The 27,715-nt window shown below is 45.1% G+C and overlaps 1 protein-coding gene across 1 annotated transcript; it reads right to left on the bottom strand.

Annotated features, from left to right (window-relative positions):
* Positions 1-1,474: 1,474 nt before the first annotated feature.
* gars1 (glycyl-tRNA synthetase 1) lies at positions 1,475-26,384 on the bottom strand. Its single transcript, XM_036934636.1, has 16 exons — positions 26,073-26,384; positions 15,816-15,917; positions 15,488-15,590; positions 14,204-14,345; positions 10,985-11,073; positions 7,689-7,765; positions 7,401-7,546; positions 7,077-7,226; positions 4,689-4,851; positions 4,448-4,612; positions 3,196-3,449; positions 2,984-3,069; positions 2,738-2,847; positions 2,535-2,628; positions 2,160-2,350; positions 1,475-2,050 (listed from the first exon to the last, which is right to left on the bottom strand). Exons 1-16 carry the CDS (start codon positions 26,319-26,321, stop codon positions 1,925-1,927), a joined length of 2,247 nt encoding a protein of 748 aa, XP_036790531.1. The 5' UTR covers positions 26,322-26,384; the 3' UTR covers positions 1,475-1,924.
* Between the last annotated feature and the right edge of the window lie 1,331 nt (positions 26,385-27,715).

Below are 27,715 nucleotides of genomic sequence, written 5' to 3'. Positions count from 1 at the left end.
AAGTCATGCAGGCTAGGGGCCTTGTCTAAAGTCATGCAGGCTAGGGGCCTGGTCTAAAGTAATGATGCTAGGGGCCTGGTCTAAAGTAATGATGCTAGGGGCCTGGTCTAAAGTCATGCAGGCTAGGGGCCTGGTCTAAAGTAATGATGCTAGGGGCCTGGTCTAAAGTAATGATGCTAGGGGCCTGGTCTAAAGTAGTGATGCTAGGGGCCTGGTCTAAAGTAATGCAGGCTAGGGGCCTGGTCTAAAGCAGTGATGCTAGGGGCCTGGTCTAAAGTAATGATGCTAGGGGTCTGGTCTAAAGTCATGCAGGCTAGGGGCCTGGTCTAAAGTCATGCAGGCTAGGGGCCTGGTCTAAAGTCATGCAGGCTAGGGGCCTGGTCTAAAGTCATGCAGGCTAGGGGCCTGGTCTAAAGTCATGCAGGCTAGGGGCCTGGTCTAAAGTCATGCAGGCTAGGGGCCTGGTCTAAAGTCATGCAGGCTAGGGTTCTGGTCTAAAGCAGTGATGCAGGCTAGGGGCCTGGTCTAAAGTCATGCAGGCTAGGGGCCTGGTCTAAAGTCATGCAGGCTAGGGGCCTGGTCTAAAGTCATGCAGGCTAGGGGCCTGGTCTAAAGTAATGCAGGCTAGGGGCCTGGTCTAAAGTAATGATGCTAGGGGCCTGGTCTAAAGTCATGCAGGCTAGGGGCCTGGTCTAAAGTCATGCAGGCTAGGGGCCTGGTCTAAAGTAATGATGCTAGGGGCCTGGTCTAAAGTAATGATGCTAGGGGCCTGGTCTAAAGTCATGCAGGCTAGGGGCCTGGTCTAAAGTAATGCAGGCTAGGGGCCTGGTCTAAAGCAATGCAGGCTAGGGGCCTGGTCTAAAGTCATGCAGGCTAGGGGCCTGGTCTAAAGTCATGATGCTAGGGGTCTGGTCTAAAGTAATGATGCTAGGGGCCTGGTCTAAAGTCATGCAGGCTAGGGGCCTGGTCTAAAGTCATGCAGGCTAGGGGCCTGGTCTAAAGTCATGCAGGCTAGGGGCCTGGTCTAAAGTCATGATGCTAGGGGCCTGGTCTAAAGTAATGATGCTAGGGGCCTGGTCTAAAGTCATGCAGGCTAGGGGCCTGGTCTAAAGTCATGCAGGCTAGGGGCCTGGTCTAAAGTAATGATGCTAGGGGCCTGGTCTAAAGTCATGCAGGCTAGGGGCCTGGTCTAAAGTAATGCAGGCTAGGGGCCTGGTCTAAAGTAATGCAGGCTAGGGGCCTGGTCTAAAGTAATGCAGGCTAGGGGCCTGGTCTAAAGTAATGCAGGCTAGGGGCCTGGTCTAAAGTAATGATGCTAGGGGCCTGGTCTAAAGTAATGCAGGCTAGGGACCTGGTCTAAAGTAATGATGCTAGGGACCTGGTCTAAAGTAATGATGCTAGGGGCCTGGTCTAAAGCAGGGCAGCATAAAGGGAATCAGGTTATTTTTCAGTCATTGACACAGACACAGGCTGGTTCCAGTAAGAGCAGGCTCACTTTATTGAACCAGAGATGTTTTCCATTTAATCAGTCCTGAAACTGGAAGTCTCTCTTCTCTTTCCACACAAGACTGACAACCTGAACACATTTCTCTTTTTATACCAGGCTGAGAAGATCTCTTCCCCCCCTCACGCACTCTCTCTCTCCCCTCCTCTCTCCAACTGAGCAGATTCCAGTACGCAGGTGAATATTTACCAGAACAGGGACAAATCATTACTCTGCCACCCTGTTTATAATTGTTCAGTACAATGATTATATAACATTTATTTTGAAGTTTAATTTCAGTGGTTGCAGTTGTGTGTTAGGACATCGTGAGGACTGACTGCTTCCTGAAATACAGTTGCAGTAAAACCGTCCCTATGGATGGAGAAATGTAAAAACGTCTGTGGGCGTTTCATAGGACAGACATACTGAGTAAGATTAACTTCATTCCTCGGCAGTGTCCTTCTTGCTGGTCTCCTGTCCCTCAAAGATGGGGTACTTGCTCTCCACCTCAGCCCAAGTCATGACACCGTTTGCCAGATCACGGATGATTCCTGGCAACTCACTAACCTGGAGAGGAAACAGAAAACAGGCAACCCGGTTCATCAACATGACCTTTCCGTTAATCACTTCTAGTACAGAGCAGTACGTTGACGCGTATGAAGTAAAGATGTCGTACCTCGGCCCTGATCTGCCTCATGGAGTCGCGGTCCCTCAGAGTGGCGGTGTGGGGCGTCTTGTTCACCGTGTCAAAGTCGATGGTGATGCCGAACGCCACTCCGATCTCGTCTGTTCTGGCGTAGCGCCGCCCAATGGATCCTGACGAGTCGTCCACCTTGTGGGACACGCCCTGTTTGGTCATCGCTTCAGCTGCAGGGAGGGAGGAGAAAGGGTGGGGGAGGGAGACAGAACATGTTAGTTAAATAACTTATGTAGCATCTGACACTGAACACAATATGACACTGAACACAATGACACTAAACTGTTCTACATTTGTTCTCAAATAATCATGGACTTGTTTGAAACAGAAATAGAGCGTGGAAGGAGTACTTACAGAGTTCCTTAACAAAAGGCATGAATTCCTGGTTTTGGCTCAAAGGAAGGACGGAGCATTTATATGGAGCTACAGTGGTAGGGAAGCTGAAGAACTGGAGACAGAGACATTTCAAACCCATTATTACACTGTAAAACCCTTCAAGAACTACGTTCTAACAGCCCAGTCAGTGCATGTACAGTAGTTGTTTGATGCCTCCCTACCGTTCTCTGTTCGTCTCCCTCTCTGACTTGGAATGTGTGCTCGAAGATTGAGTACATGATTCTACCGATGCCAAAGGAGGGTTCGATGACATTAGGGACCACCTCCTCCACTGTAGTGAAGCAGAAACACATTCTGAATCAGTTAAACAAAGTACAGTTGTATGCTGTCTTCCTACATGGCTTCCATTCAGTAGAAAGAGGATGTCATTCAACAACCTCCTCTAGAAGACATCTAGGTTGTCTCACCATGCAGGGTCTTCTGAAACCGCTTCACACTGACCATGTCCTTGGTGAGTTTAAAAGTCTTTCCCTCCGTCTCTATGGTGAACTCCCTGGGGGAAGGTTACCATTAGGTTTAGCATCGTCAATGAGACTGGAATATTGCGTACCATTACGGAGGCTAAAGTATTAAATCTATTGATTCTGTCACATATGACCTATGACCTTCACCAACTCACCCGCTGCTGTTGAGCAGCATCTCCTGTTCAGTGATGAAACACTCGTCACAGACAGCTAGGTACTCCATCGCTAGTTTGGCGTCCTTCTTATAGGCTTTACCGATGGCTCCCTTATTGGGCTCAAACTGGACAATATCGACTACTTTGGGTTCTTTAAGAGGCTTCTCGGCCACTAGAGGGACCTTGGTAGCCCGGGCGTGGCACAGCAGGTCGAAACAGGAGCGGTCAGCACAGCCTACTATCTCGATCCAGCCCTGCAGGAAACAGAAGGAACAGAGACAGGGTTATTATGGGGTTAAGGTTAAATCAACACATGATAAGTTGGGGCCTGGTTGTAGACACAGCTAGCAGTGTAGGGTGGGACCGACGTAGGATGTTTTGGTCTGCATCCCAGCAGTCACTGGCATAGTGGGTTAAGGTTAGAGGTTAGGGGTCATGGAGAACCTACGTAGGATGTTTTGGTCTCTGCGTTCCTGCAGTCACAGGCATAGTGGGTTAAGGTTAGGGGTCATGGAGGACCTACATAGGATGTTTTGGTCTCTGCGTTCCTGCAGTCACAGGCATAGTGGGTTAAGGTTAGAGGTTAGGGGTCATGGAGGACCTACGTAGGATGTTTTGGTCTCTGCGTTCCTGCAGTAACAGGCATAGTGGGATAAGGTTAGAGGTCATGGAGGACCTACATAGGATGTTTTGGTCTCTGTGTCCCAGCAGTCACAGGCATAGTGGGTTACGGTTAGGGGTTAGGGGTCATGGAGGACCTACATAGGATGTTTTGGTCTCTGCGTTCCTGCAGTCACAGGCATAGTGGGTTAAGGTTAGGGGTCATGGAGGACCTACATAGGATGTTTTGGTCTCTGCGTTCCTGCAGTCACAGGCATAGTGGGTTAAGGTTAGGGGTCATGGTGGACCTACATAGGATGTTTTGGTCTCTGCGTTCCTGCAGTCACAGGCATAGTGGGTTAAGGTTAGGGGTCATGGAGGACCTACATAGGATGTTTTGGTCTCTGCGTTCCTGGGGCGGCAGGGTAGCCTAGTGGTTAACCTTCCGGTTACTAGTTGGACTAGTAACCGGAAGGTTGCAAGTTCAAACCCCCGAGCTGACAAATCTGTCGTTCTGCCCCTGAACAGGCAGTTAACCCACTGTTCCTAGGCCGTCATTGTAAATAAGAATTTGTTCTTAACTGACTTGCCTAGTTAAATAAAATAAATAAAAGTCACATGCATAGTGGGTTAGGGGTCATGGAGGACCTACATAGGATGTTTTGGTCTCTGCGTCCCAGCAGTCACAGGCGTAGTGGGCCATCTCGTTGTCCATGTGCTGACGGAAGCGAAGCTTGTCTTTGGCCACACCCACTTTAGTGAGGTAGAGGTAGATTCTCCCGATGAAATATCCCAGGACGGAGTTATTGATCACCCCCTGAGAGAGACAAAGTTATCAATATGACTCTGGTATTGGTTACGTCCTTACTGAAGCTACTGCTATAGCATCCTACCTGCTCCACAGCATCCCCCAGCCTCATGATGTGAGCAGACTGACCACTGGTCTGGGCCTTGGAGGAGTACAGGATGATCTCCAGGTCAGCCACGTTAGGGAACTTGGGGTGGAACTTCTCAGTCGGGTCCACAAAGTGCTCAATCTCAGCCATGGTGAACTCTCTGGAAGCACCAGCACAACCATTACTATCTCAACAGACCCTCTAACATCACAGACTGACTGTCAAGTAGAAACTAACATCACAACAGACTGACTGTCAGATAGACACTAACACCACAACCGACTGACAGGTAGAAACTAACACCACAACAGACTGACAGATAGACACTAACACCACAACAGACTGACAGATAGACACTAACACCACAACAGACTGACAGATAGACACTAACACCACAACAGACTGACAGGTAGAAACTAACACCACAACAGACTGACAGGTAGACACTAACACCACAACAGACTGACAGATAGACACTAACACCACAACAGACTGACAGATAGACACTAACACCACAACAGACTGACAGGTAGACACTAACACAACAACAGACTGTCAGGTAGACACTAACACCACAACAGACTGACAGATAGAAACTAACACCACAACAGACTGACAGATAGACACTAACACCACAACAGACTGACAGATAGACACTAACACCACAACAGACTGACAGATAGACACTAACACCACAACAGACTGACAGGTAGAAACTAACACCACAACAGACTGACAGGTAGACACTAACACCACAACAGACTGACAGATAGACACTAACACCACAACAGACTGACAGATAGACACTAACACCACAACAGACTGACAGATAGACACTAACACCACAACAGACTGACAGGTAGAAACTAACACCACAACAGACTGACAGGTAGACACTAACACAACAACAGACTGTCAGGTAGACACTAACATCACAACTGACTGACTGTCAGGTAGAAACTAACACCACAACAGACTGTCAGGTAGAAACTAACACCACAACAGACTGACTGTCAGGTAGAAACTAACACCACAACAGACTGACTGTCAGGTAGAAACTAACACCACAACAGACTGACAGGTAGAAACTAACACCACAACAGACTGACAGGTAGACACTAACATCACAACTGACTGACTGTCAGGTAGAAACTAACACCACAACAAACTGACAGATAGACACTAACACCACAAGACTGACAGGTAGAAACTAACACCACAACAGACTGACAGATAGACACTAACACCACAACAGACTGACAGATAGACACTAACATTACAACAGACTGACAGATAGACACTAACACCACAACAGACTGTCAGGTAGAAACTAACACCACAACAGACTGACAGGTAGAAACTAACATCACAACTGACTGACTGTCAGGTAGAAACTAACACCACAACAAACTGACAGATAGACACTCACACCACACCAGACTGACAGGTAGACACTAACACCACAACAGACTGACAGGTAGACACTAACATCACAACAGACTGTCAGGTAAAAACTAACACCACAACAGACTGACTGTCAGGTAGAAACTAACACCACAACAGACTGACTGTCAGGTAGAAACTAACACCACAACAGACTGACTGTCAGGTAGAAACTAACACCACAACAGACTGACTGTCAGGTAGAAACTAACACCACAACAGACTGACTGTCAGGTAGAAACTAACACCACAACAGACTGACTGTCAGGTAGAAACTAACACCACAACAGACTGACTGTCAGGTAGAAACTAACACCACAACAGACTGACTGTCAGGTAGAAACTAACACCACAACAGACTGACTGTCAGGTAGAAACTAACACCACAACAGACTGACTGTCAGGTAGAAACTAACACCACAACAGACTGACAGGTAGAAACTAACACCACAACAGACTGACTGTCAGGTAGAAACTAACATCACAACAGACTGACTGTCAGGTAGAAACTAACACCACAACAGACTGACAGGTAGACACTAACACCACAACAGACTGACAGGTAGACACTAACATCACAACAGACTGTCAGGTAAAAACTAACACCACAACAGACTGTCAGGTAGACACTAACACCACAACAGACTGTCAGGTAGAAACTAACACCACAACAGACTGACTGACTGTCAGGGAGACACTAACACCACAGACTGACTGGTAGAAACTAACACCACAGACTGACAGGTAGAAACTAACACCACAGACTGACTGGTAGAAACTAACACCACAGACTGACTGGTAGAAACTAACACCACAGACTGACTGGTAGAAACTAACACCACAGACTGACTGGTAGAAACTAACACCACAGACTGACTGGTAGAAACTAACACCACAGACTGACAGGTAGAAACATAGCTTCATCTCCAGACTAGAACTCACCTGACACGGATGAGTCCTGAGCGAGGTGAGATCTCGTTCCTGAAGGAGTTGCCGATCTGAGCAGCAGCGAATGGAAGCTTTCCCTGGTTGAATTCCAACAGACGCTTGAAGTTGAGGAAGATTCCCTGAGCCGTTTCAGGCCTCAAGTAGCTGCAGAACACAGTCAGACACACTCAGTAAAACACTGGTACTGGTCCACAACTAATGAGGTAATTGGAACTCTGTTCAAAGGCAAAACTACCAATGGCAGCATTGGTAACCCTACAGTACATCCCACCCAGTACAACCAACATCTGGGTACAGAGTGAGTAATTACTTCATTACCCTGTCATGTTTCCCCCTGGCCCGATAGACGTCTGGAACATCAGGTTGAAGAGATGAGGGGCTGAAACGTCATTTCCTGTGGTGGGGGACTTGACACTGTATTTCACAAAGAGGTCAGTCAACTCCTGTTGAGTGTAGTTGTCCATCTGGAGACCCATGAAAACAATGTCAGTCACTTGATGACATAAACAATAACTTTGAGCTCCATTTATGCAGTCGGGGATTGCTGAAGGTATGGTATATATCTATTCTAGTATATCTGATGCATGTCTCTAAACCAATACCAACCTGAGTGACCACTTCCTCCATCTCGGCCTTATTCTCTGCAGGACACTTCTTATCAGACATCAGCTTCTGGAGGTGAGCTGAACAGAGAAACACAGGGGCACAGTCATATCTACTGGGACAGTTTGTTGTTTCAGACAAAGACTAGTTGTATTAGTCGTATGTACAAGATACACACCGTCTAACCAAATGCTTACTGCAGGTAAGCAACAATAAGACATAATAAAATACAAGAATAGCAACAAAGTGAATGGCTCAGTAGAATATAATAAATGTTTTAGTATAATACAGGAAGACACAATGTATAGTCCAATATTTACACATTTTGGGGAAGAGGGGACAGTGTAGAAACTGAACAGTATAATAACAGTCTGGTAGCAGCAGTTGTGATGTGTGACAGAGTACTGACAGGCCTCAGCCAACTGATGCTGAGGGACAACAGAGTACTGACAGGCCTCAGCCAACTGATGCTGAGGGACAACAGAGTACTGACAGGCCTCAGCCAACTGATGCTGAGGGACAACAGAGTACTGACAGGTCTCAGCCAACTGATGCACAGGGACAACAGAGTACTGACAGGCATCAGCCAACTGATGCACAGGGACAACAGAGTACTGACAGGCCTCAGCCAACTGATGCACAGGGACAACAGAGTACTAACAGGCCTCAGCCAACTGATGCACAGGGACAACAGAGTACTAACAGGCCTCAGCCAACTGATGCTGAGGGACAACAGAGTACTAACAGGCCTCAGCCAACTGATGCACAGGGACAACAGAGTACTGACAGGCCTCAGCCAACTGATGCTGAGGGACAACAGAGTACTAACAGGCCTCAGCCAACTGAGAATGAGGGACAACAGAGTACTGACAGGCCTCAGCCAACTGATGCTGAGGGACAACAGAGTACTAACAGGCCTCAGCCAACTGATGCTGAGGGACAACAGAGTACTGACAGGCCTCAGCCAACTGATGCTGAGGGACAACAGAGTACTAACAGGCCTCAGCCAACTGATGCACAGGGACAACAGAGTACTAACAGGCCTCAGCCAACTGATGCACAGGGACAACAGAGTACTAACTGGCCTCAGCCAACTGATGCTGAGGGACAACAGAGTACTAACAGGCCTCAGCCAACTGATGCTGAGGGACAACAGAGTACTGACAGGCCTCAGCCAACTGATGCTGAGGGACAACAGAATACTGACAGGCCTCAGCCAACTGATGCTGAGGGACAACAGAGTACTAACAGGCCTCAGCCAACTGATGCACAGGGACAACAGAGTACTAACAGGCCTCAGCCAACTGATTCTGAGGGACAACAGAGTACTGACAGGCCTCAGCCAACTGATGCTGAGGGACAAAAGAGTACTGACAGGCCTCAGCCACCTGATGCTGAGGGACAAAAGAGTACTGACAGGCCTCAGCCAACTGATGCTGAGGGACAAAAGAGTACTGACAGGCCTCAGCCAACTGATGCACAGGGACAACAGAGTACTGACAGGCCTCAGCCAACTGATGCTGAGGGACAACAGAGTACTGACAGGCCTCAGCCAACTGATGCACAGGGACAACAGAGTACTAACAGGCCTCAGCCAACTGATTCTGAGGGACAACAGAGTACTGACAGGCCTCAGCCAACTGATGCTGAGGGACAAAAGAGTACTGACAGGCCTCAGCCACCTGATGCTGAGGGACAAAAGAGTACTGACAGGCCTCAGCCAACTGATGCTGAGGGACAAAAGAGTACTGACAGGCCTCAGCCAACTGATGCACAGGGACAACAGAGTACTGACAGGCCTCAGCCAACTGATGCTGAGGGACAACAGAGTACTGACAGGCCTCAGCCAACTGATGCACAGGGACAACAGAGTACTAACAGGCCTCAGCCAACTGATGCACAGGGACAACAGAGTACTGACAGGCCTCAGCCAACTGATGCTGAGAGACAACAGAGTACTGACAGGCCTCAGCCAACTGATGCTGAGAGACAACAGAGTACTGACAGGCCTCAGCCAACTGATGCTGAGAGACAACAGAGTACTGACAGGCCTCAGCCAACTGATGCTGAGAGACAACAGAGTACTGACAGGCCTCAGCCAACTGATGCACAGGGACAACAGAGTACTGTCAGGGCTCAGCCAACTGATGCTGAGGGACAAAAGAGTACTGACAGGCCTCAGCCAACTGATGCTGAGGGACAACAGAGTACTGACAGGCCTCAGCCAACTGAGGCTGAGGGACAACAGAGTACTGACAGGCCTCAGCCAACTGATGCTGAGGGACAACAGAGTACTGACAGGCCTCAGCCAACTGATGCTGAGGGACAACAGAGTACTAACAGGCCTCAGCCAACTGATGCACAGGGACAACAGAGTACTGACAGGCCTCAGCCAACTGATGCTGAGGGACAACAGAGTACTAACAGGCCTCAGCCAACTGATGCACAGGGACAACAGAGTACTGACAGGCCTCAGCCAACTGATGCACAGGGACAACAGAGTACTGACAGGCCTCAGCCAACTGATGCTGAGGGACAACAGAGTACTGACAGGTCTCAGCCAACTGATGCACAGGGACAACAGAGTACTGACAGGCCTCAGCCAACTGATGCACAGGGACAACAGAGTACTAACAGGCCTCAGCCAACTGATGCTGAGGGACAACAGAGTACTGACAGGTCTCAGCCAACTGATGCACAGGGACAACAGAGTACTGACAGGCCTCAGCCAACTGATGCACAGGGACAACAGAGTACTAACAGGCCTCAGCCAACTGATGCACAGGGACAACAGAGTACTAACAGGCCTCAGCCAACTGATGCACAGGGACAACAGAGTACTGTCAGGGCTCAGCCAACTGATGCTGAGGGACAAAAGAGTACTGACAGGCCTCAGCCAACTGATGCTGAGGGACAACAGAGTACTGACAGGCCTCAGCCAACTGATGCACAGGGACAACAGAGTACTGACAGGCCTCAGCCAACTGATGCACAGGGACAACAGAGTACTAACAGGCCTCAGCCAACTGATGCACAGAGACAACAGAGTACTAACTGGCCTCAGCCAACTGATGCACAGGGACAACAGAGTACTAACAGGCCTCAGCCAACTGATGCACTGGGACAACAGAGTACTAACAGGCCTCAGCCAACTGATGCTGAGGGACAACAGAGTACTGAAGAAAGGTTTGACTTCTGGAATGTCAGGGCTCAATTTTATTATATTGATGTCGAGGTTGGGAAATACCAGTGAATAAGGCATTTCTCTTTTTCAAACCACTTCAAAAGTATAGACTAACCTTTGAGGAGGTGGTCTGCCCTGAAACACTCTCCGTTCTTCACGTCTTTCACCATGTAGTCCGCAAACTTGTCCACGTGTCCAGACGTCCTGTAGACATAATAGCACATTATACCCAAATATTCAGATTGGAACAGAGCAGTAAGCTGTACTAAACCTCTAAGAACCACATTGAAAGTCAATATATATAAAAAAATATTTAAAAAAATAAAAAGAGTTCTTAACAGGGCGTGTTTTTTTTTACCCTCGCAGGTGTCGTCTCCTTCAGACATGAGCTCGTCGTCAGAGCAGATGTTGAGCACGTTAACCAGCATCTCTGTCACTTTCTCGTCTGACTGTAGGAACCCCCCGTCTGTCTGTCTGTCTGTCTGAACCCCCTGTCTGTCTGTCTGTCTGTCTGTCTGTCTGAACCCCCTGTCTGTCTGAACCTCCTGTCTGTCTGAACCCCCTGTCTGTCTAAACCCCCTGTCTGTCTAAACCCCCTGTCTGTCTAAACCCCCTGTCTGTCTGTCTGTCTAAACCCCCTGTCTGTCTAAACCCCCTGTCTGTCTAAACCCCCTGTCTGTCTAAACCCCCTGTCTGTCTAAACCCCCTGTCTGTCTAAACCCCCTGTCTGTCTAAACCCCCTGTCTGTCTAAACCCCCTGTCTGTCTAAACGCCCTGTCTGTCTAAACGCCCTGTCTGTCTGAACCGTCTGTCTGTCTGAACCGTCTGTCTGTCTGAACCCCCTGTCTGTCTGAACCCCCTGTCTGTCTGTCTGTCTGAACCCCCTGTCTGTCTGTCTGTCTGTCTGTCTGTCTGAACCCCCTGTCTGTCTGTCTGTCTGAACCCACTGTCCGTCTGTCTGTCTGAACCCCCTGTCCGTCTGTACCCCCTGTCCGTCTGTACCCCCTGTCTGTCTGTCTGTCTGAACCCCCTGTCTGTCTGTCTCGTCTGTACTGTCTGTACCCCCTGTCCGTCTGCACCGTCTGTACCCCCTGTCCGTCTGCACCGTCTGTACCCCCTGTCCGTCTGTACCCCCTGTCGGTCTGTCTGAACCCCCTGTCGGTCTGTCTGTCTGTCTGAACCCCCTGTCGGTCTGTCTGTACCCCCTGTCCGTCGGTCCGTCTGAACCCCCTGTCGGTCTGTCTGTCTGAACCCCCTGTCTGTCTGTCTGAACCCCCTGTCTGTCTGGCTGTCTGTCTGAACCCCCTGTCTGTCTGTCTGTCTGTCTGTCTGAACCCCCTGTCTGTCTGTCTGTCTGTCTGTCTGAACCCCCTGTCTGTCTGTCTGTCTGTCTGAACCCCCTGTCTGTCTGTCTGTCTGAACCCCCTGTCTGTCTGTCTGTCTGTCTGTCTGTCTGTCTGTCTGTCTGTCTGAACCCCCTGTCTGTCTGTCTGAACCCCCTGTCTGTCTGTCTGTCTGAACCCCCTGTCTGTCTGTCTGTCTGTCTGTCTGAACCCCCTGTCTGTCTGTCTGTACCCCCTGTCTGTCTGTCTGCCTTGTCAGCTCGGGGACTCGATCTCACAACCTTTCAGTTACTGGACCACGGTTTGATCAGGCATTCTAGAGTTTGACGCAGATAGGCACCTTTTAAACATTATTTGATTAAAATCGTGATAATTATCGTCATCGAATAAAGAAATATATAGATAGAGATAATATATTTGCCATATCGCCCAGCCCTAGGTGCACCCCCCTACCTACATCAATGGGACCGCAGTGGAGAAGGTGCACTGCCGCAAGACTCTCCAGAGGGTGTTGTGGTCTGCACAACGTATCACCGGGGGCAAACTACCTGCCCTCCATGACACTCACAGCAAAGATCATCAAGGACATCAACCACCCGAGTCACTGCCTGTTCACCCCACTATCATCCAGAAGGCGAGGTCAGTACAGGTACATCAAAGCTGGGACCGAGAGACTGAAACCCAGCTTCTATCTCAAGGCCATCAGATTGTTAAACAGCCATCACTAGCACATTTAGAGGCTGCTGCCTATAGGCATAGACTAGAAATCACTGGCCACTTTCAGGAATGGAACACTAGTCACTTTAATGTTACATATCTGGCATTACTCATCTCATATGTAGAGACTGTCATCTATATTCTTCGTCACTTAAAGATGTTTTCATATCTGCATTACTCATCTCATGTGTATATACTGTATTCTATACTATTCTACGGTATCTTAGTCACTTAATAATGTTTACATATCTACATTACTCATCTCATGTGTATATACTGTATTCTATACGGTATCTTAGTCCGTTCCGCTCTGACATAGCTCGTCCATATGTATGTAGTTGTGTAATATGTTGTGTAATATGTTGTGTAATATGTTGTGTATATGCGTAATATGTTGTGTATATGCGTAATATGTTCTGTCTGTCTGTCTGTCTGTCTGCAGGCACCCCCCGTCTGTCTGTCTGTCTCTAGGAACCCCCCGTCTGTCTGTCTGTCTCTAGGAACCCCCCGTCTGTCTGTCTGTCTCTAGGAACCCCCCGTCTGTCTGTCTGTCTCTAGGAACCCCCCGTCTGTCTGTCTGTCTCTAGGAACCCCCCGTCTGTCTGTCTGTCTCTAGGAACCCCCTCTGTCTGTCTGTCTCTAGGAACCCCCCCGTCTGTCTGTCTGTCTCTAGGAACCCCCCCGTCTGTCTGTGTCTCTAGGAACCCCCCGTCTGTCTGTGTCTCTAGGAACCCCCCGTCTGTCTGTGTCTCTAGGAACCCCCCGTCTGGCTGTGTCTCTAGGAACCCCCCGTCTGGCTGTGTCTCTAGGAACCCCCCGTCTGTCTGTGTCTCTAGGAACCCCCCGTCTGTCTGTGTCTCTAGGAACCCCCCGTCTGTCTGTGTCTCTAGGAACCCCCCGTCTGTCTGTGTCTCTAGGAACCCCCCGTCTGTCTGTGTCTCTAGGAACCCCCCGTCTGTCTGTGTCTCTAGGAACCCCTGTCTGTCTGTGTCTCTAGGAACCCCCTGTCTGTCTGTCTCTAGGAACCCCCTGTCTGTCTGTCTCTAGGAACAACCAGGAGCTCCGTCTGTCACAACCACCAGGCACTCTCTTCCTATACAGATATCTAACCACATACCACTATATCAGAACTACAACTCTACATGTCCATAGTGCAATAACAGAAGTCTGATGGAGATTGGCTCCCACAGTCCAGTCCCTCCCTTTGTATTAGCACTCTGATAACCACTATGTCAGTAAAGTTAGGCTAATTGCAGTGCAGCATCAGGACCCACTTGAGAACGGGCTCCGGGGTGAGCATGGTGCAGTCGATCTCCAGGATCTGCTCCTCCTGGATGAAGTGCTGCCTCCAGGCCTGCAAGATGTTGTTCTTAAGGGCACAGCCCACGGGGCCAAAGTCATACAGACCACTCACACCTGTAGAGGGAACATTACAGACCACTCACACCTGTAGAGGGAACATTACAGACCACTCACACCTGTAGAGGGAACATTACAGACCACTCACACAAATAACATCTGATTGTTGTATCGTGTGTGCCTCCGTGTGTAACTAGGTGTGTGCCTCCGTGTGTAACTAGGTGTGTGCCTCCGTGTGTAACTAGGTGTGTGCCTCCGTGTGTAACTAGGTGTGTGCCTCCGTGTGTAACTAGGTGTGTGCCTCCGTGTGTAACTAGGTGTGTGCCTCCGTGTGTAACTAGGTGTGTGCCTCCATGTGTAACTAGGTGTGTGCCGCCGTGTGTAACTAGGTGTGTGCCTCCGTGTGTAACTAGGTGTGTGCCTCCGTGTGTAACTAGGTGTGTGCCTCCGTGTGTAACTAGGTGTGTGCCTCCGTGTGTAACTAGGTGTGTGCCGCCGTGTGTAACTAGGTGTGTGCCTCCGTGTGTAACTAGGTGTGTGCCTCCGTGTGTAACTAGGTGTGTGCCTCCGTGTGTAACTAGGTGTGTGCCTCCGTGTGTAACTAGGTGTGTGCCGCCGTGTGTAACTAGGTGTGTGCCTCCGTGTGTAACTAGGTGTGTGCCTCCGTGTGTAACTAGGTGTGTGCCTCCGTGTGTAACTAGGTGTGTGCCTCCGTGTGTAACTAGGTGTGTGCCTCCGTGTGTAACTAGGTGTGTGCCTCCGTGTGTAACTAGGTGTGTGCCTCCGTGTGTAACTAGGTGTGTGCCTCCGTGTGTAACTAGGTGTGTGCCTCCGTGTGTAACTAGGTGTGTGCCTCCGTGTGTAACTAGGTGTGTGCCTCCGTGTGTAACTAGGTGTGTGCCTCCGTGTGTAACTAGGTGTGTGCCGCCGTGTGTAACTAGGTGTGTGCCTCCGTGTGTAACTAGGTGTGTGCCTCCGTGTGTAACTAGGTGTGTGCCTCCGTGTGTAACTAGGTGTGTGCCTCCGTGTGTAACTAGGTGTGTGCCGCCGTGTGTAACTAGGTGTGTGCCTCCGTGTGTAACTAGGTGTGTGCCTCCGTGTGTAACTAGGTGTGTGCCTCCGTGTGTAACTAGGTGTGTGCCTCCGTGTGTAACTAGGTGTGTGCCTCCGTGTGTAACTAGGTGTTACATAGATCTCACCTCCATAGATAGCGAAGGCCTGGTCATAGAAGAATCTCCTCTTCAACGTATCCTCCATCTTGGTTCTGTCAACAATGTCATCTTTGGGCTGCAGAGACAGTTCCTGGAATACAAACAGTAGTGTGGTGATTAACAGTTTGAGAAGACACAAAACACTACTGATCTAAGGTAGTGCATACCTACCAAAGCTGATTTCAGCTTTTAAAAGACGGCCGATTGTATAGTTACTGGAAAGATAAAAGTATTTGGTGCGATTCTGGCATACTGTGGTGTAGTAGGTTATACTGTAGGAGATACTTTTAGGAGGATATGCTTTAACAGAGCTCACCTTAGTTTCCAGAGTTCTCTTCCTAGCTTTCAGTTCAGCAACAGCTTTAAGGACGTCAACATCAGGGGCACCATCCTGTTTCATCTGGCGCACCAGCTCACCCTGTAACATGACAATTATACTGAGAGCTGACAGAATACTTCCCACATTTGACTGAAAGTCAGGAGACCTTCATGGTAAATTGTAAATGAGGATTTGTTCTTACCCTCTTGAAGTTAGGGGGCACTATTATGTTTGGAAAAATAACGTTCCCAAAGTAAACGGCCTATTTCTCAGGACCAGATGCTAGAATATGCGTATAATTGACAGATTAGGATAGAAAACACTCTAAAGTTTCCAAAACTGTCAAAATAATGTCTGTGAGTATAACATAACTGATATTGCAGGCGAAACCCTGAGGAAAATCCAATCAGGAAGTGCCTCTTATTTTGAAACCTCTCTGTTCCTATGCATACCTATCCTCCATTTAAAGGGATATCAACCAGATTCCTTTTTCTCTGGCTTCCCTAACGTGTCAACAGTCTTTAGACATAGTTTCAGGCTTTTATTTTGAAAAATGAGCGTGAAAGATCACATTGCGTAAGTGGATAGGTGGGGGCTCTGAGTGAGTTTTTGCGCTACAGAGTAAAGCCGCCATTGTTCCTCCCCCTGTTATTGAAAAACCTACACACTCAGTTGATATATTATCAAATATATATTTTAAAAACTACCTGAGGAATGATTATAAAAAACGTTTGACATGTTTCTGTGGACATTATGAAGACTATTTGGAATTTCCGTCTGCGTAGTCGTGACCGCTCTTTCCTGTGGATTTCTGAACGCGACAAACAAACGTCGGTATTTTGGGTATAAAAATAATCTTTATGGAACAAAAGGAACATTTGTTGTGTAACTGGGAGTCTCGTGAGTGAAAACATCCAAAGATCAAAAGGTAAACGATTAATTTGATTGTTTTTCTGATTTGTGACCAAGCTACCTGATGCTAAGTGTACTTAATGTTTTGTCATGCGATCGATAAGCAATCCAAGCGTTTGTGTAAATTTTCGCTGTAAAGCATCATTTCAAAATCTGAGACGACAGGTGGATTAACAAAAGGCTAAGCTGTGTTTTGCAAGAATTTAAAACTATTTTTGTAAGAATATAGTATATGGGATTGATTAAGAAATGTAGCTTAATTTGATTAATATTATGGTGTTTCTATTCCAAGATCAACAAAACCCTCAGGGTTTCCGGTAGGAAAATATGGCGCTGTATAACGTGACCTTTATTTTACTAGACAAGTCAGTTAAGAAAAAAATTATATATAAAAAATGAACCTCTCTCTACAAAACGAAAGAAAAAAAAATGTATATACAGTACTAGAGTCAAAAGTTTGGACAACTAGTCATTCAATAATTCATCTTTATTGTTACTATATTATACATTGTAGAATAATAGTGAAGACATCAAAACTATGAAACACATGGAATCATGTAGTAACCAAAAACGTCAAATAAAAAATATTTCATATTTGAGATTCTTCAAAGTAGCCAACCTTTGCCATGACAGCTTTGCACACTCTTGGCTTTCTGTCATCCAGCTTCACCTGGAATGCTTTTCCAACAGTTTTGAAGGTGTTCCCACATATGCTGAGCGCTTGTTGGTTACTTTTTCTTCCCTCTGCGGTCCAACTCATCCCAAACCATCTCAATCGGGTTGAGGTTGGGCGATTGTGGAGGCCAGGTAATCTGATGCAGCACTCAATCATTCTCCTTGGTCAAATAGTCCTTACACAGCCTGGAGGTGTGTTTTGGGTCATTGTTAAGTTGAAAAACAAATGATAGTGGGACTAAGCCCAAACCAGATGGGATGGCATATCGCTGCAGAATGCTGTGGTAGCCATGCTGGTTAAGTGTGCCTTGAATTCTAAATAAATCAGACAGTGTCACCATCAAAGCACACCATAACACCACCTCCTCCATGCTTCACGATGGGAACCACACATGCAGAGATCATTAGACCACCTACTCTGCATCTCAAAGATACGGCAGTTGGAAACAAAAATCAAAAATTTGGACTCATCTCGTGTTTCTTGGCCCAAGCAAGTCTCTTCTTCTTATTGGTGTCCTTTTCTTTAGTTTTCTCCTCTGAACAGTTGATGTTGAGATGTGTCTGTTACTTGAACTCTGTGAAGCATTTATTTGGGCTGCAATCTGAGGCTGGTAACTCTAATGAACTTATACTCTGCAGCAGAGGTAACTCTGGGTCTTCCTTTCCTGTGGTGGTCCACATGAGAGCCAGTTTGATCATAAAGCTTGATGGTTTTTGCAACTGCACTTGAACAAATTAAAACAATTATTGAAATGTTCCGTATTGACTGACCTTCATGTCTTAAAGTAATGATGGACTGTTGTTTCTCTTTACTGATTTGAGCCGTTCTTGCCATAATATGGACTTGGTCTTTTACTAAATAGGGCTGGGCGGTATACCGTATTTTATGATATACCGGTATTGATGCAGGGACCGGTTTGAGTTTTTACTTTACCTTCTAAAATGGTATTTGAATGTTTGGTTTGTTCAATGTGATACGCTATGTGTAACGTAAATTTTTATAGTTTACTTTGCCACTTGAGTCATCGCTCTCTGCTCTTTCTCTCCGTGCCACTTTCCACACAGACCTAGCCACGCCCCCTGTCAACCACGAGACACTTGCGTTCAGTCTGCATGGTCAATGCAGCACATGCAACAATGCTGATGACAACGATGCTGTTTTCACTTTGCTTCTTAATATAAATCCACTAGCGTTCTATAATGACTCTTAGTTTGTGTTTCTTACATCTGCAAACAGCTAGTTTGTATTTTCTTAGCAAGTTGCCCTAAATCTTGTGAGACATATTGAGAATTTTCTAGACCATGCATGTTAATTATTAATTGCAGAAGAGCTAGTAAGATGGGTGCACTCTATATGTGCTCTGGGTCATTAGACACCATTAGACATGCACTTGTCTGGGGTGTGGACACGACTGGTTATTCCTGCAACAGTGTTATGACCTAATATGTACTGTTGCTATGGTTACACCTCTTGGGACTTTTCCAGAACATGGGTGTTCCTTTCAGAGGAGCTAGAAGGAAGACATGTCTGGTTATTTCTGTAAAGTGCGACAGACTGTTGATATGGTCCTACATGCATGCACCCGTCTTAGTCGAGAACATGTCTGTACTTTTTAACTATTGGTGTGGCTAAAGTTTCCATGCCCTAATATGAAACCAAACTAAAATTAGTGCAAGGCAATAAGATAACGGTGGCTAAATGCCAGAGGGGATGAGTCATTAAGAGGAGTTACTGTGTAACTAACCCTAAACTTAGTTGTTTTCATGAACCAGCTCGGCTTGTATTACAACATAATAAAAGTCTATTTGAACTCACAGGCTCCGGTATTTGAGAAATATGATTGACTGAATATTTCCATGACAGACGCTAATTGTTAGCCGCTAATAGCTAGCTAATAAATGTACTGAGTATGAGCAAGCGTAGCTAGCTAAAACAGCCTGATAATACCAGTGATGGTGTAGGTCTAAATCAGCATGTTGTTTGTGCAACAGTATCTTTTAAATCAAAGATAAATATGCAAAGCAAGAATATTTTAGCTACATGAAGTAGCTAAGAGGACATGCAATGTAGCCAAAGCTTATAGAGTACCCTAGGAAACACTTACCGACACTTTAGTTCCTACCCTGTCACAATAACTCCTCCCTGGCATTTTAATTCGTTGTCATCTCAAACACAGTATTCAAAGTGGCCACTATTATAATCTAACTATAGAATATTCATTATATTTCCACGATTCCAACAGTTTTGCTCTAATTCACAAGTCAAATCGCAATATTTGGTTAAAAATACAAATACATTTTTTTTGGGGTATCTGTAGTTTACTCTTTTTGGCAACTGTTACTTCACTACATTCCTAATGAAAATACTTTTTACTCCATACATTTTCGCTGACACCTAAAAGTACTCATTACATTTTGAATGCTTGGCAAGACAGAAAAATGGTCCAATTCACACATTTGCCTCTGATCTGGAGGACTCACTAAACAAACCAATCAAATTTTATTTGTCACATACACATGGTTAGCAGATGTTAATGCGAGTGTAGAGAAATGCTTGTGCTTCTAGTTCCGACAATGCAGTAATATTCAACGAGTAATCTAACCTAACAATTTCGCAACAATTACCTTATACACACACAAGTGTAAAGGAATGAATAAGTACAATATATACATCATTTTTTTTTTTTATGAATGAGTGATGGTATAGAACAGCATAGGCAAGATGCAGTAGATGGTATAGAGTACAGTATATACATATGATTAGAGGTCGGCCGATTAATTAGGACCGATTTCAAGTTTTCATAACAATCGGAAATCTGTATTTTTGGACACCTTTATTTAACTAGGCAAGTCAGTTAAGAACAAATTCTTATTTTCAATGACGGCCTAGGAACAGTGGGTTAACTGCCTTGTTCGGGGGCAGAACGACGGTTAACTAGTACAACGCTCTAAACACCTGCCTCTCACTCCACGAGGAGAGTGCCTGTCACGCGAATGCGTAGAAGCCAAGGTAAGTTGCTAGCTAGCATTAAACTTATCTTATAAAAAACAATCATAATCACTAGTTAACTACACATGGTTGATATTACTAGTTTATCAAGCGTGTTCTGCGTTGCATATAAATCGATGCAACACTGGGGGATGATTTAACAAAAGCGCATTTGCGAAAAAAGCACAATCGTTGCACGACTGTACCTAACTATAAACACCAATGGCTTAAAATCAATACACAGAAGTATATATTTTTAAACCTGGATATTTAGCTAAAAGAAATCCAGGTTAGGAGGCAATATTAACCAGGTGAAATTGTGTCACTTCTTTTGCGTTCATTGCACGCAGAGTCAGGATATATGCAACAGTTTGGGCAGCATGGCTCATTGCAAACTAATTTGCCAGAATTTTACGTAATTATGACATAACATTGAAGGTTTCGCAATGTAACAAGAATATTTAGACTTAGGGATGCCACCCGTTAGATAAAATACAGAACGGTTCCGTATTTCACTGAAATAAATGTTTTGTTTTCAAAATTATACACTGCTCAAAAAAATAAAGGGAACACTAAAATAACACATCCTAGATCTGAATGAATGAAATATTCTTATTAAATACTTTTTTCTTTACACAGTTGAATGTGCTGACAACAAAATCACACAAAAATTATCAATGGAAATCAAATTTATCAACCCATGGAGGTCTGAATTTGGAGTCACACTCAAAATTAAAGTGGAAAACCACACTACAGGCTGATCCAACTTTGATGTAATGTCCTTAAAACAAGTCAAAATGAGGCTCAGTAGTGTGTGTGGCCTCCACGTGCCTGTATGACCTCCCTACAACGCCTGGGTATGCTCCTGATGAGGTGGCGGATGGTCTCCTGAGGGATCTCCTCCCAGACCTGGACTAAAGCATCCGCCAACTCCTGGACAGTCTGTGGTGCAATGTGGTGTTGGTGGATGGAGCGAGACATGATGTCCCAGATGTGCTCAATTGGATTCAGGTCTGGGGAACGGGCGGGCCAGTCCATAGCATCAATGCCTTCCTCTTGCAGGAACTGCTGACACACTCCTGCCACATGAGGTCTAGCATTGTCTTGCATTAGGAGGAACCCAGGGCCAACCACACCAGCATATGGTCTCACAAGGGGTCTGAGGATCTCATCTCGGTACCTAATGGCAGTCAGGCTACCTCTGGCGAGCACATGGAGGGCTGTGTGGCACCCCAAAGAACCACACCATGACTGACACACCGCCAAACCGGTCATGCTGGAGGATGTTGCAGGCAGCAGAACGTTCTCCAGACTCTGTCACGTGCTCAGTGTGAACCTGCTTTCATCTGTGAAGAGCACAGGGCGCCAGTGGTTGAATTTGCCAACCTTGGTGTTCTCTGGCAAATGCCAAACGTCCTGCACGGTGTTGGGCTGTAAGCACAACCCCCACCTGTGGACGTCGGGCCCTCATACCACCCTCATGGAGTCTGTTTCTGACCGTTTGAGCAGACACATGCACATTTGTGGCCTGCTGGAGGTCATTTTTCAGGGCCCTGGCAGTGCTCCTCCTGCTCCTCCTTGCACAAAGGCGGAGGTAGCGGTCCTGCTGCTGTGTTGTTGCACTCCTACGGCCTTCTCCACGTCTCCTGATGTACTGGCCAGTTTCCTGGTAGCGCCTCCATGCTCTGGACTCTACACTGACAGACACAGCAAACCTTCTTGCCACAGCTCGCATTGATGTGCCATCCTGGATGAGTTGCACTACCTGAGCCATTTGTGTGGGTTGTAGACTCCGTCTCATGCTACCACTAGAGTGAAAGCACCGCCAGCATTAAAAAAAGTGACCAAAACATCAGCCAGGAAGCATAGGAACTGAGAAGTGGTCTGTGGTCCCCACCTGCAGAACCACTCCTTTATTGGGGGTGTCTTGCTAATTGCCTATAATTTCCACCTGTTGTCTATTCCATTTGCACAACAGCATGTGACATTTGTCAATCAGTGTTGCTTCCTAAGTGGACAGTTTTATTTCACAGAAGTGTGATTGACTTGGAGTTACATTGTGTTGTTTAAGTGTTCCCTTAATTTTTTTGAGCAGTGTAGTTTCCGGATTCGACCATATTAATGACCAAAGGTTCGTATGTGTGTTATAATTAAGTCTATGATTTGATATTTGATAGAGCAGTCTGACTGAGCGATGGTAGGCAGCAGCAGACTCGTAAGCATTCATTCAAACAGCACTTTTGTGCCTTTTGCCAGCAGCTCTTTGCAAAACATAAACAGCACTGTTTATGACTTCAAGCCTATCAGCCTAATGGCTGGTGTATTCGATGTGAAATGGCTAGCTAGTTAGCGGGGTGCGCGCTGATAGCGTTTCAAACGTCACTCGCTCTGAGACTTGGAGTAGTTATTCCCCTTGCTCTGCAAGGGCCGCGGCTTCTGTGGAGCAATGGGTAACGCTGCTTCGAATGTGGCTGTTGTCGATGCTTTCCTGGTTCGAACCCAGGTAGCGGCAAGGAGAGGGACGGAAGCTATACTGTTACACCGGCAATACTAAAAAGTGCCTATAAGAACATCCAATAGTCAAAGGTATATGAAATAGAAATGGTATAGAGGGAAATAGTCCTATAAATACTATATTAACTACAACCCAAAACCTCTTACCTTGGAATATTGAAGTCTCATGTTAAAAGGAACCACCAACTTTCATATGTTCTCATGTTCTGAGCAAGGAACTCAAATGTTAGCTTTCTTACATAGCACATATTGCACTTTTACTTCTCCAACACTTTGTTTTTGCATTATTTCAACCAAATTGAACATGTTTCATTATTTATTTGAGGCTAAATGGATTTTTATTTATGTATTATATTTAGTTAAAATAAGTGTTCATTTAATATTGTTGTAATTGTCATTATTACAAATAAATAAAATAAACAATAAAATCTGCCGATTAATCGGTATCGGCTTTTTTTGGTCCTCCAATAATCGGTATTGGCGTTGAAAAATCATAATCGGTCGACCTCTACACATGATATATACATAAACATAAAAACACAAATGCTTTGTTTGTAAATCATGTCTTGAGTGTTGGAGTGTGCCCCTGGCTATCCATAAATTAAAGGGGTTTATTTATTTGTGCCATCTGGTTTGCTTAATATAAGGAATATGAAATGATTTGATACTTAAGTACATTTGATCAATTACATTTACTTTTGATACTTAAGTATATTTAAATCCAAACACTAAGACTTTTACTCAAGTAGTATTTTACTGGGTGACTTTCACTTTTCTATGAATGTATCTTTACTTTTACTCAAGTATGACAATTGGGTACTTTTTCCACCACTGCAATTGAGTGCAGGAAATACAGAAATTATAAAAGTGCTGAAATTTGTTTTGGTTGAAGTTGAATTAAACAGCATAAAATAATAAGAATGGAGAAACATTCTAAGTGATTTCAATGAGTCTATGTGTTGCCACCCTAGAATCACTCACTACTCCTAAAGCAAATGTATAACTTTTATTATTCAAAAACTAAAAACACGTCAAACCATCCATTTTTGTTTTTTTAAATACCGTGATATAATATTTTGGCCATATCGCCCAGCCCTACCATCTTCTTTATGCCACCCATACCTGGTCACAAAACAACTGACTGGCTCAAAACGCATTAAGGAAGAAATTCCACAAATTAACTTTTAACAAGGCCAAGGTTCATTGAAATGCATTCCAGTTGACTACCTCATGAAGCTGGTTGAGAGAATGCAAAGAGTGTGCAAAGCTGTCAAGGCAAATGGTGGATACTTAGAAAAATATATTTTTATTTGTTTAACACGTTTTTGTTGAATACATGCTTCCATATTTGTTATTTCATAGTTTTGATGTCTTCATTATTGGTCTACCATGTAGAAAATAGTAAAAATAAAGAAAAACCATTGAATGAGTAGGTGTCCAAAATTTTGACTAGTACTGTATACACAAACATTTTCAGGATGGTAAATCATTTTCAGTGTAAATTTAAAACAACTAAAACCAGATATAAAAAGTCTGTAGAAAAAGGAGCTAAATATAAAAAAATTAAAAGATCATCTTTTACAACTGTTGGCAGAATCGTGCTGATATAGTGTATAAGAGGTCACAAAAAGATTTGTAGTGATTCCTATGTGGTTGATGTAAATAATATTTGTTGGTTTGTGGTGTCTAATGAGGAGCAACCAGACGCTGCACTTGACACGTTTATGAAACTGCTTATTCCAGTTACTAATAATCATACACCCACCATTAAGAAAATGACTGTAAACTTAAATCCCTGAGGATTGTTGACGAATTGAACAATTGGTTGAGAAGGATGAGGCAAAAGAGGTGGCAAATAGGTCTGGCTGTACAACCGATTGGCAAATGTACTGCACATGGAGAAATCATGTGACTAAACTGAATAAAAAGAAGAAACTACACTATGAAATAAAGAAAAATGACAAAGAATGATAGTAAAAAGTTTGAGCACATTAAATGAAATTCTGGGCAAAAAGACAAACTCAGCTCCATCATTCATTGAATCACATGGCTCATCACAAAACCCATTGATATTACCAACTATTTCAAGATTGTGGGGGCTGTTTTGTTAGACTTTAGTGCGGCTTTTGACATTATCGATCATAGTCTGTTACTGGAAAAACTTGTGTTATGGCTTTACATCCCCTGCTATAATGTGGATAAAGAGTTACCTGTGTTGTAGATATGTAGTAGTAGAGTAGGAGCCGGAGGGCACACAGGGTGTTGTGAATGTATTGTAATGTTTTTAAAAACGTATAACTGCCTTCATTTTGAGGGACCCAAGGAAGAGTAGCTGCTGCCTTGGCATAAAAACAAACTCACAATCACCAATAAACACTAGACAGTCATACATTTTTATTTCCGAAAATGTCATGGGGACCCCATTGATTTTGTTATGTTTAAGTCACTCAGAGTGAGAACTCTTCATCAACCAAGGCAAAATGTCTAATTACAGAAAATAGCTTTGAAACTGCACATTTTCTCTCGGTTCCATGACAAAATGGGCAGAATTGCAGGAAATTTGCATTAAAACAGCACAATTGTATATTTGTGGCCAAGAGGAGGGCCTATAAAAGCTTTGGTCGGAGACCGCACAATTGGCTAGCCACTACCTCGCCCCTCTCAAAGCTAACTTTGACAGCCGCAAAACAAAAAAAAAATACTAGGGGAAACACTGCCACAGAAATATCACTGTGAATCAGCTCTGGGCTGAAACGTGGCATGGGGGGAAATAAGTCGCAGGCATGGATGTTAATACAATTATTTATGAAATCATATCCAAGCTAGCTGGTATAACGGTCAACAGAATATATCTGTATTAAATCAGTTATTTACTGCTTCCATAAATCTGCTCGACAGATCTCCAACTAATAGGCAAAAATATATATAAATCAGTTAGCATGCTGGCTACCGGTTAGTTAGCTAGCTACATGGCTATGCTACATTCAAAGACCTCTGCTAACGTTGTATGTAAATGTTAGCTTGCAAAATAACCAGCTACAGCAGCTTTGTTTGAGCTGTCATTTCTGGGCGATTACTAATGAATGCATGGATGATGTGGGGATCTTTGGAGTGAATAAAATAAGGGTTTAGCTTAATTCCCGTGGCTTTAAATGTCAATTTACCTGTTCTTTCACTGCCAGCCTCAGTGGGGCGAGGATTTCTTCAATATTGCCACTCATTTTGTGTCCTTCGGAAAGCTCCAGCCAAAGACTTTTATTTTTCTTACACAAGCAAACCGAAAGAGAAAACGACCTGTTTTGTGTCGGACTGCGCAGCAGCGACTGTAGAAACCGGCAGACCCTCGGCACCGAGCGAAGAGTGCGAATCTCAATGCTGGTCCTCAGCAGTGCTGATGTTGCGCTACGAAGCATGGACCGCGGGCGGAGCGACAATGTGGATGGAACAGAATGATGAAATCTCAGAAAACAAGTAAATGAATGCTTCAGTTATCAAGTGGCAGTTTCAACATGTTATTCCCTAGAAAATTGATAAATACACTTGGTGCAGATTCGACAAAGTATTCCAGCTTTCACCAGCATATGGCGCTGTTGCTCTGAGGAAGAGCATAATGGTTAATTGAATCTTTCATAAACTCATGCATGGCCCGGTTGCATAAACATCTTAAGTGTTTCCCTTAAAGGTTTACATTATTGTCTCTTACCTAAATGAATTGTTTAATGGGGCGGCAGAGTAGCCTAGTGGTTAGAGCGTTGGACTAGTAAAGGTTGCAAGTTCGAATCCCCGAGCTGACAAGGTACAAATCTGTCGTTCTGCCCCTGAACAGGCAGTTAACCCACTGTTCCTAGGCCGTCATTGAAAATAAGAATTCGTTCTTAACTGACTTGCCTAGTAAAATAAAGGTAAAATAAAAAATGGCGTTGCATAGAGCCCGTCAAATATTTCCTTAGGTAGGGGCTTTAAGGTAGTTTTTTATTTTATTTTTTTTAACCTTTATTTATTTCTCTTCTCCAGGTAGGCTAGTTGAGAAGTTCTCATTTGCAACTGCGACCTGGCCAAGATAAAGCATAGCAGTGTGAACAGACAACAACACAGAGTTACACATGGAGTAAACAATTAACAAGTCAATAACACAGTAGGGAAAAAAAGGCAGAATGAGTATCTGGTTACCATGGAGAAGGCCTGATTAACTGACTAAGGGTGCGTTAGTAAATTCACTCTGTCTATTTACTCATATTTACTCACACAAATGCAATCAGTCGATATAATCGAGAACTATCATCAGAAATCAAGCGATATGAATCAGACAGTGGGGCGCCGCCTGACCCACTAGTTGGCCAGAAGGTTTAAATCAACATTTCATATCGTGTTGTAGATGTACTGTATTGACAATAACGCTAGATCACATTTCCAGCATGGCCGCCAACCAGACCTCCCTTGTCCGCCATAGGAAGCAAACTGGTAATTAATCAATAATAAGTGAGCATTGCATTTGCAGCTCCTAAATTAATAAAACATTTAAAACACAGTTTTAAACGTCACCTCTGAATGAACTCTGGAAACTCGTGACGCAGCTGACTAGCTTTTACTGAGAACCTGCAGGCGAGTTCCAGGATGCAGGTTGACACGGGTTCGTCGCAAGGCTGTAGTTGCGTTGCTAACCCGCGGGCGTGTCACAGGTCGACACGGGTGCGTTCCAGGTGGACTTCATTGCTTCTTAATTTATGGGTGTATTACAACGGAAAGTTAACATAGCAGATTAGCATAATTGGTTCAGATTATTTATTTGCCTCTCCCAAATCACTAT

Source organism: Oncorhynchus mykiss, chromosome 11 (genome assembly GCF_013265735.2).
Source record: "Oncorhynchus mykiss isolate Arlee chromosome 11, USDA_OmykA_1.1, whole genome shotgun sequence".
Classification (NCBI taxonomy): domain Eukaryota; kingdom Metazoa; phylum Chordata; class Actinopteri; order Salmoniformes; family Salmonidae; genus Oncorhynchus; species Oncorhynchus mykiss.
The sequence above is the reverse complement of the archived record's forward strand: the minus strand, read 5'-3'. Positions and strand labels throughout refer to the sequence as shown.

Coding starts and splice junctions, on each gene's coding strand:
- gars1 (XM_036934636.1), bottom strand. CDS start 26,321: ATGCTTCGTAGCGCAACATCAGCACTGCTGAGGACCAGCATTGAGATT. Junction 3,450..4,447: donor CAGAGACCAAAACATCCTAT/GTAGGTCCTCCA, acceptor TGTTTCCTGCAG/GGCTGGATCGAGATAGTAGG. Junction 2,629..2,737: donor AGGGAGACGAACAGAGAACG/GTAGGGAGGCAT, acceptor CTCTGTCTCCAG/TTCTTCAGCTTCCCTACCAC.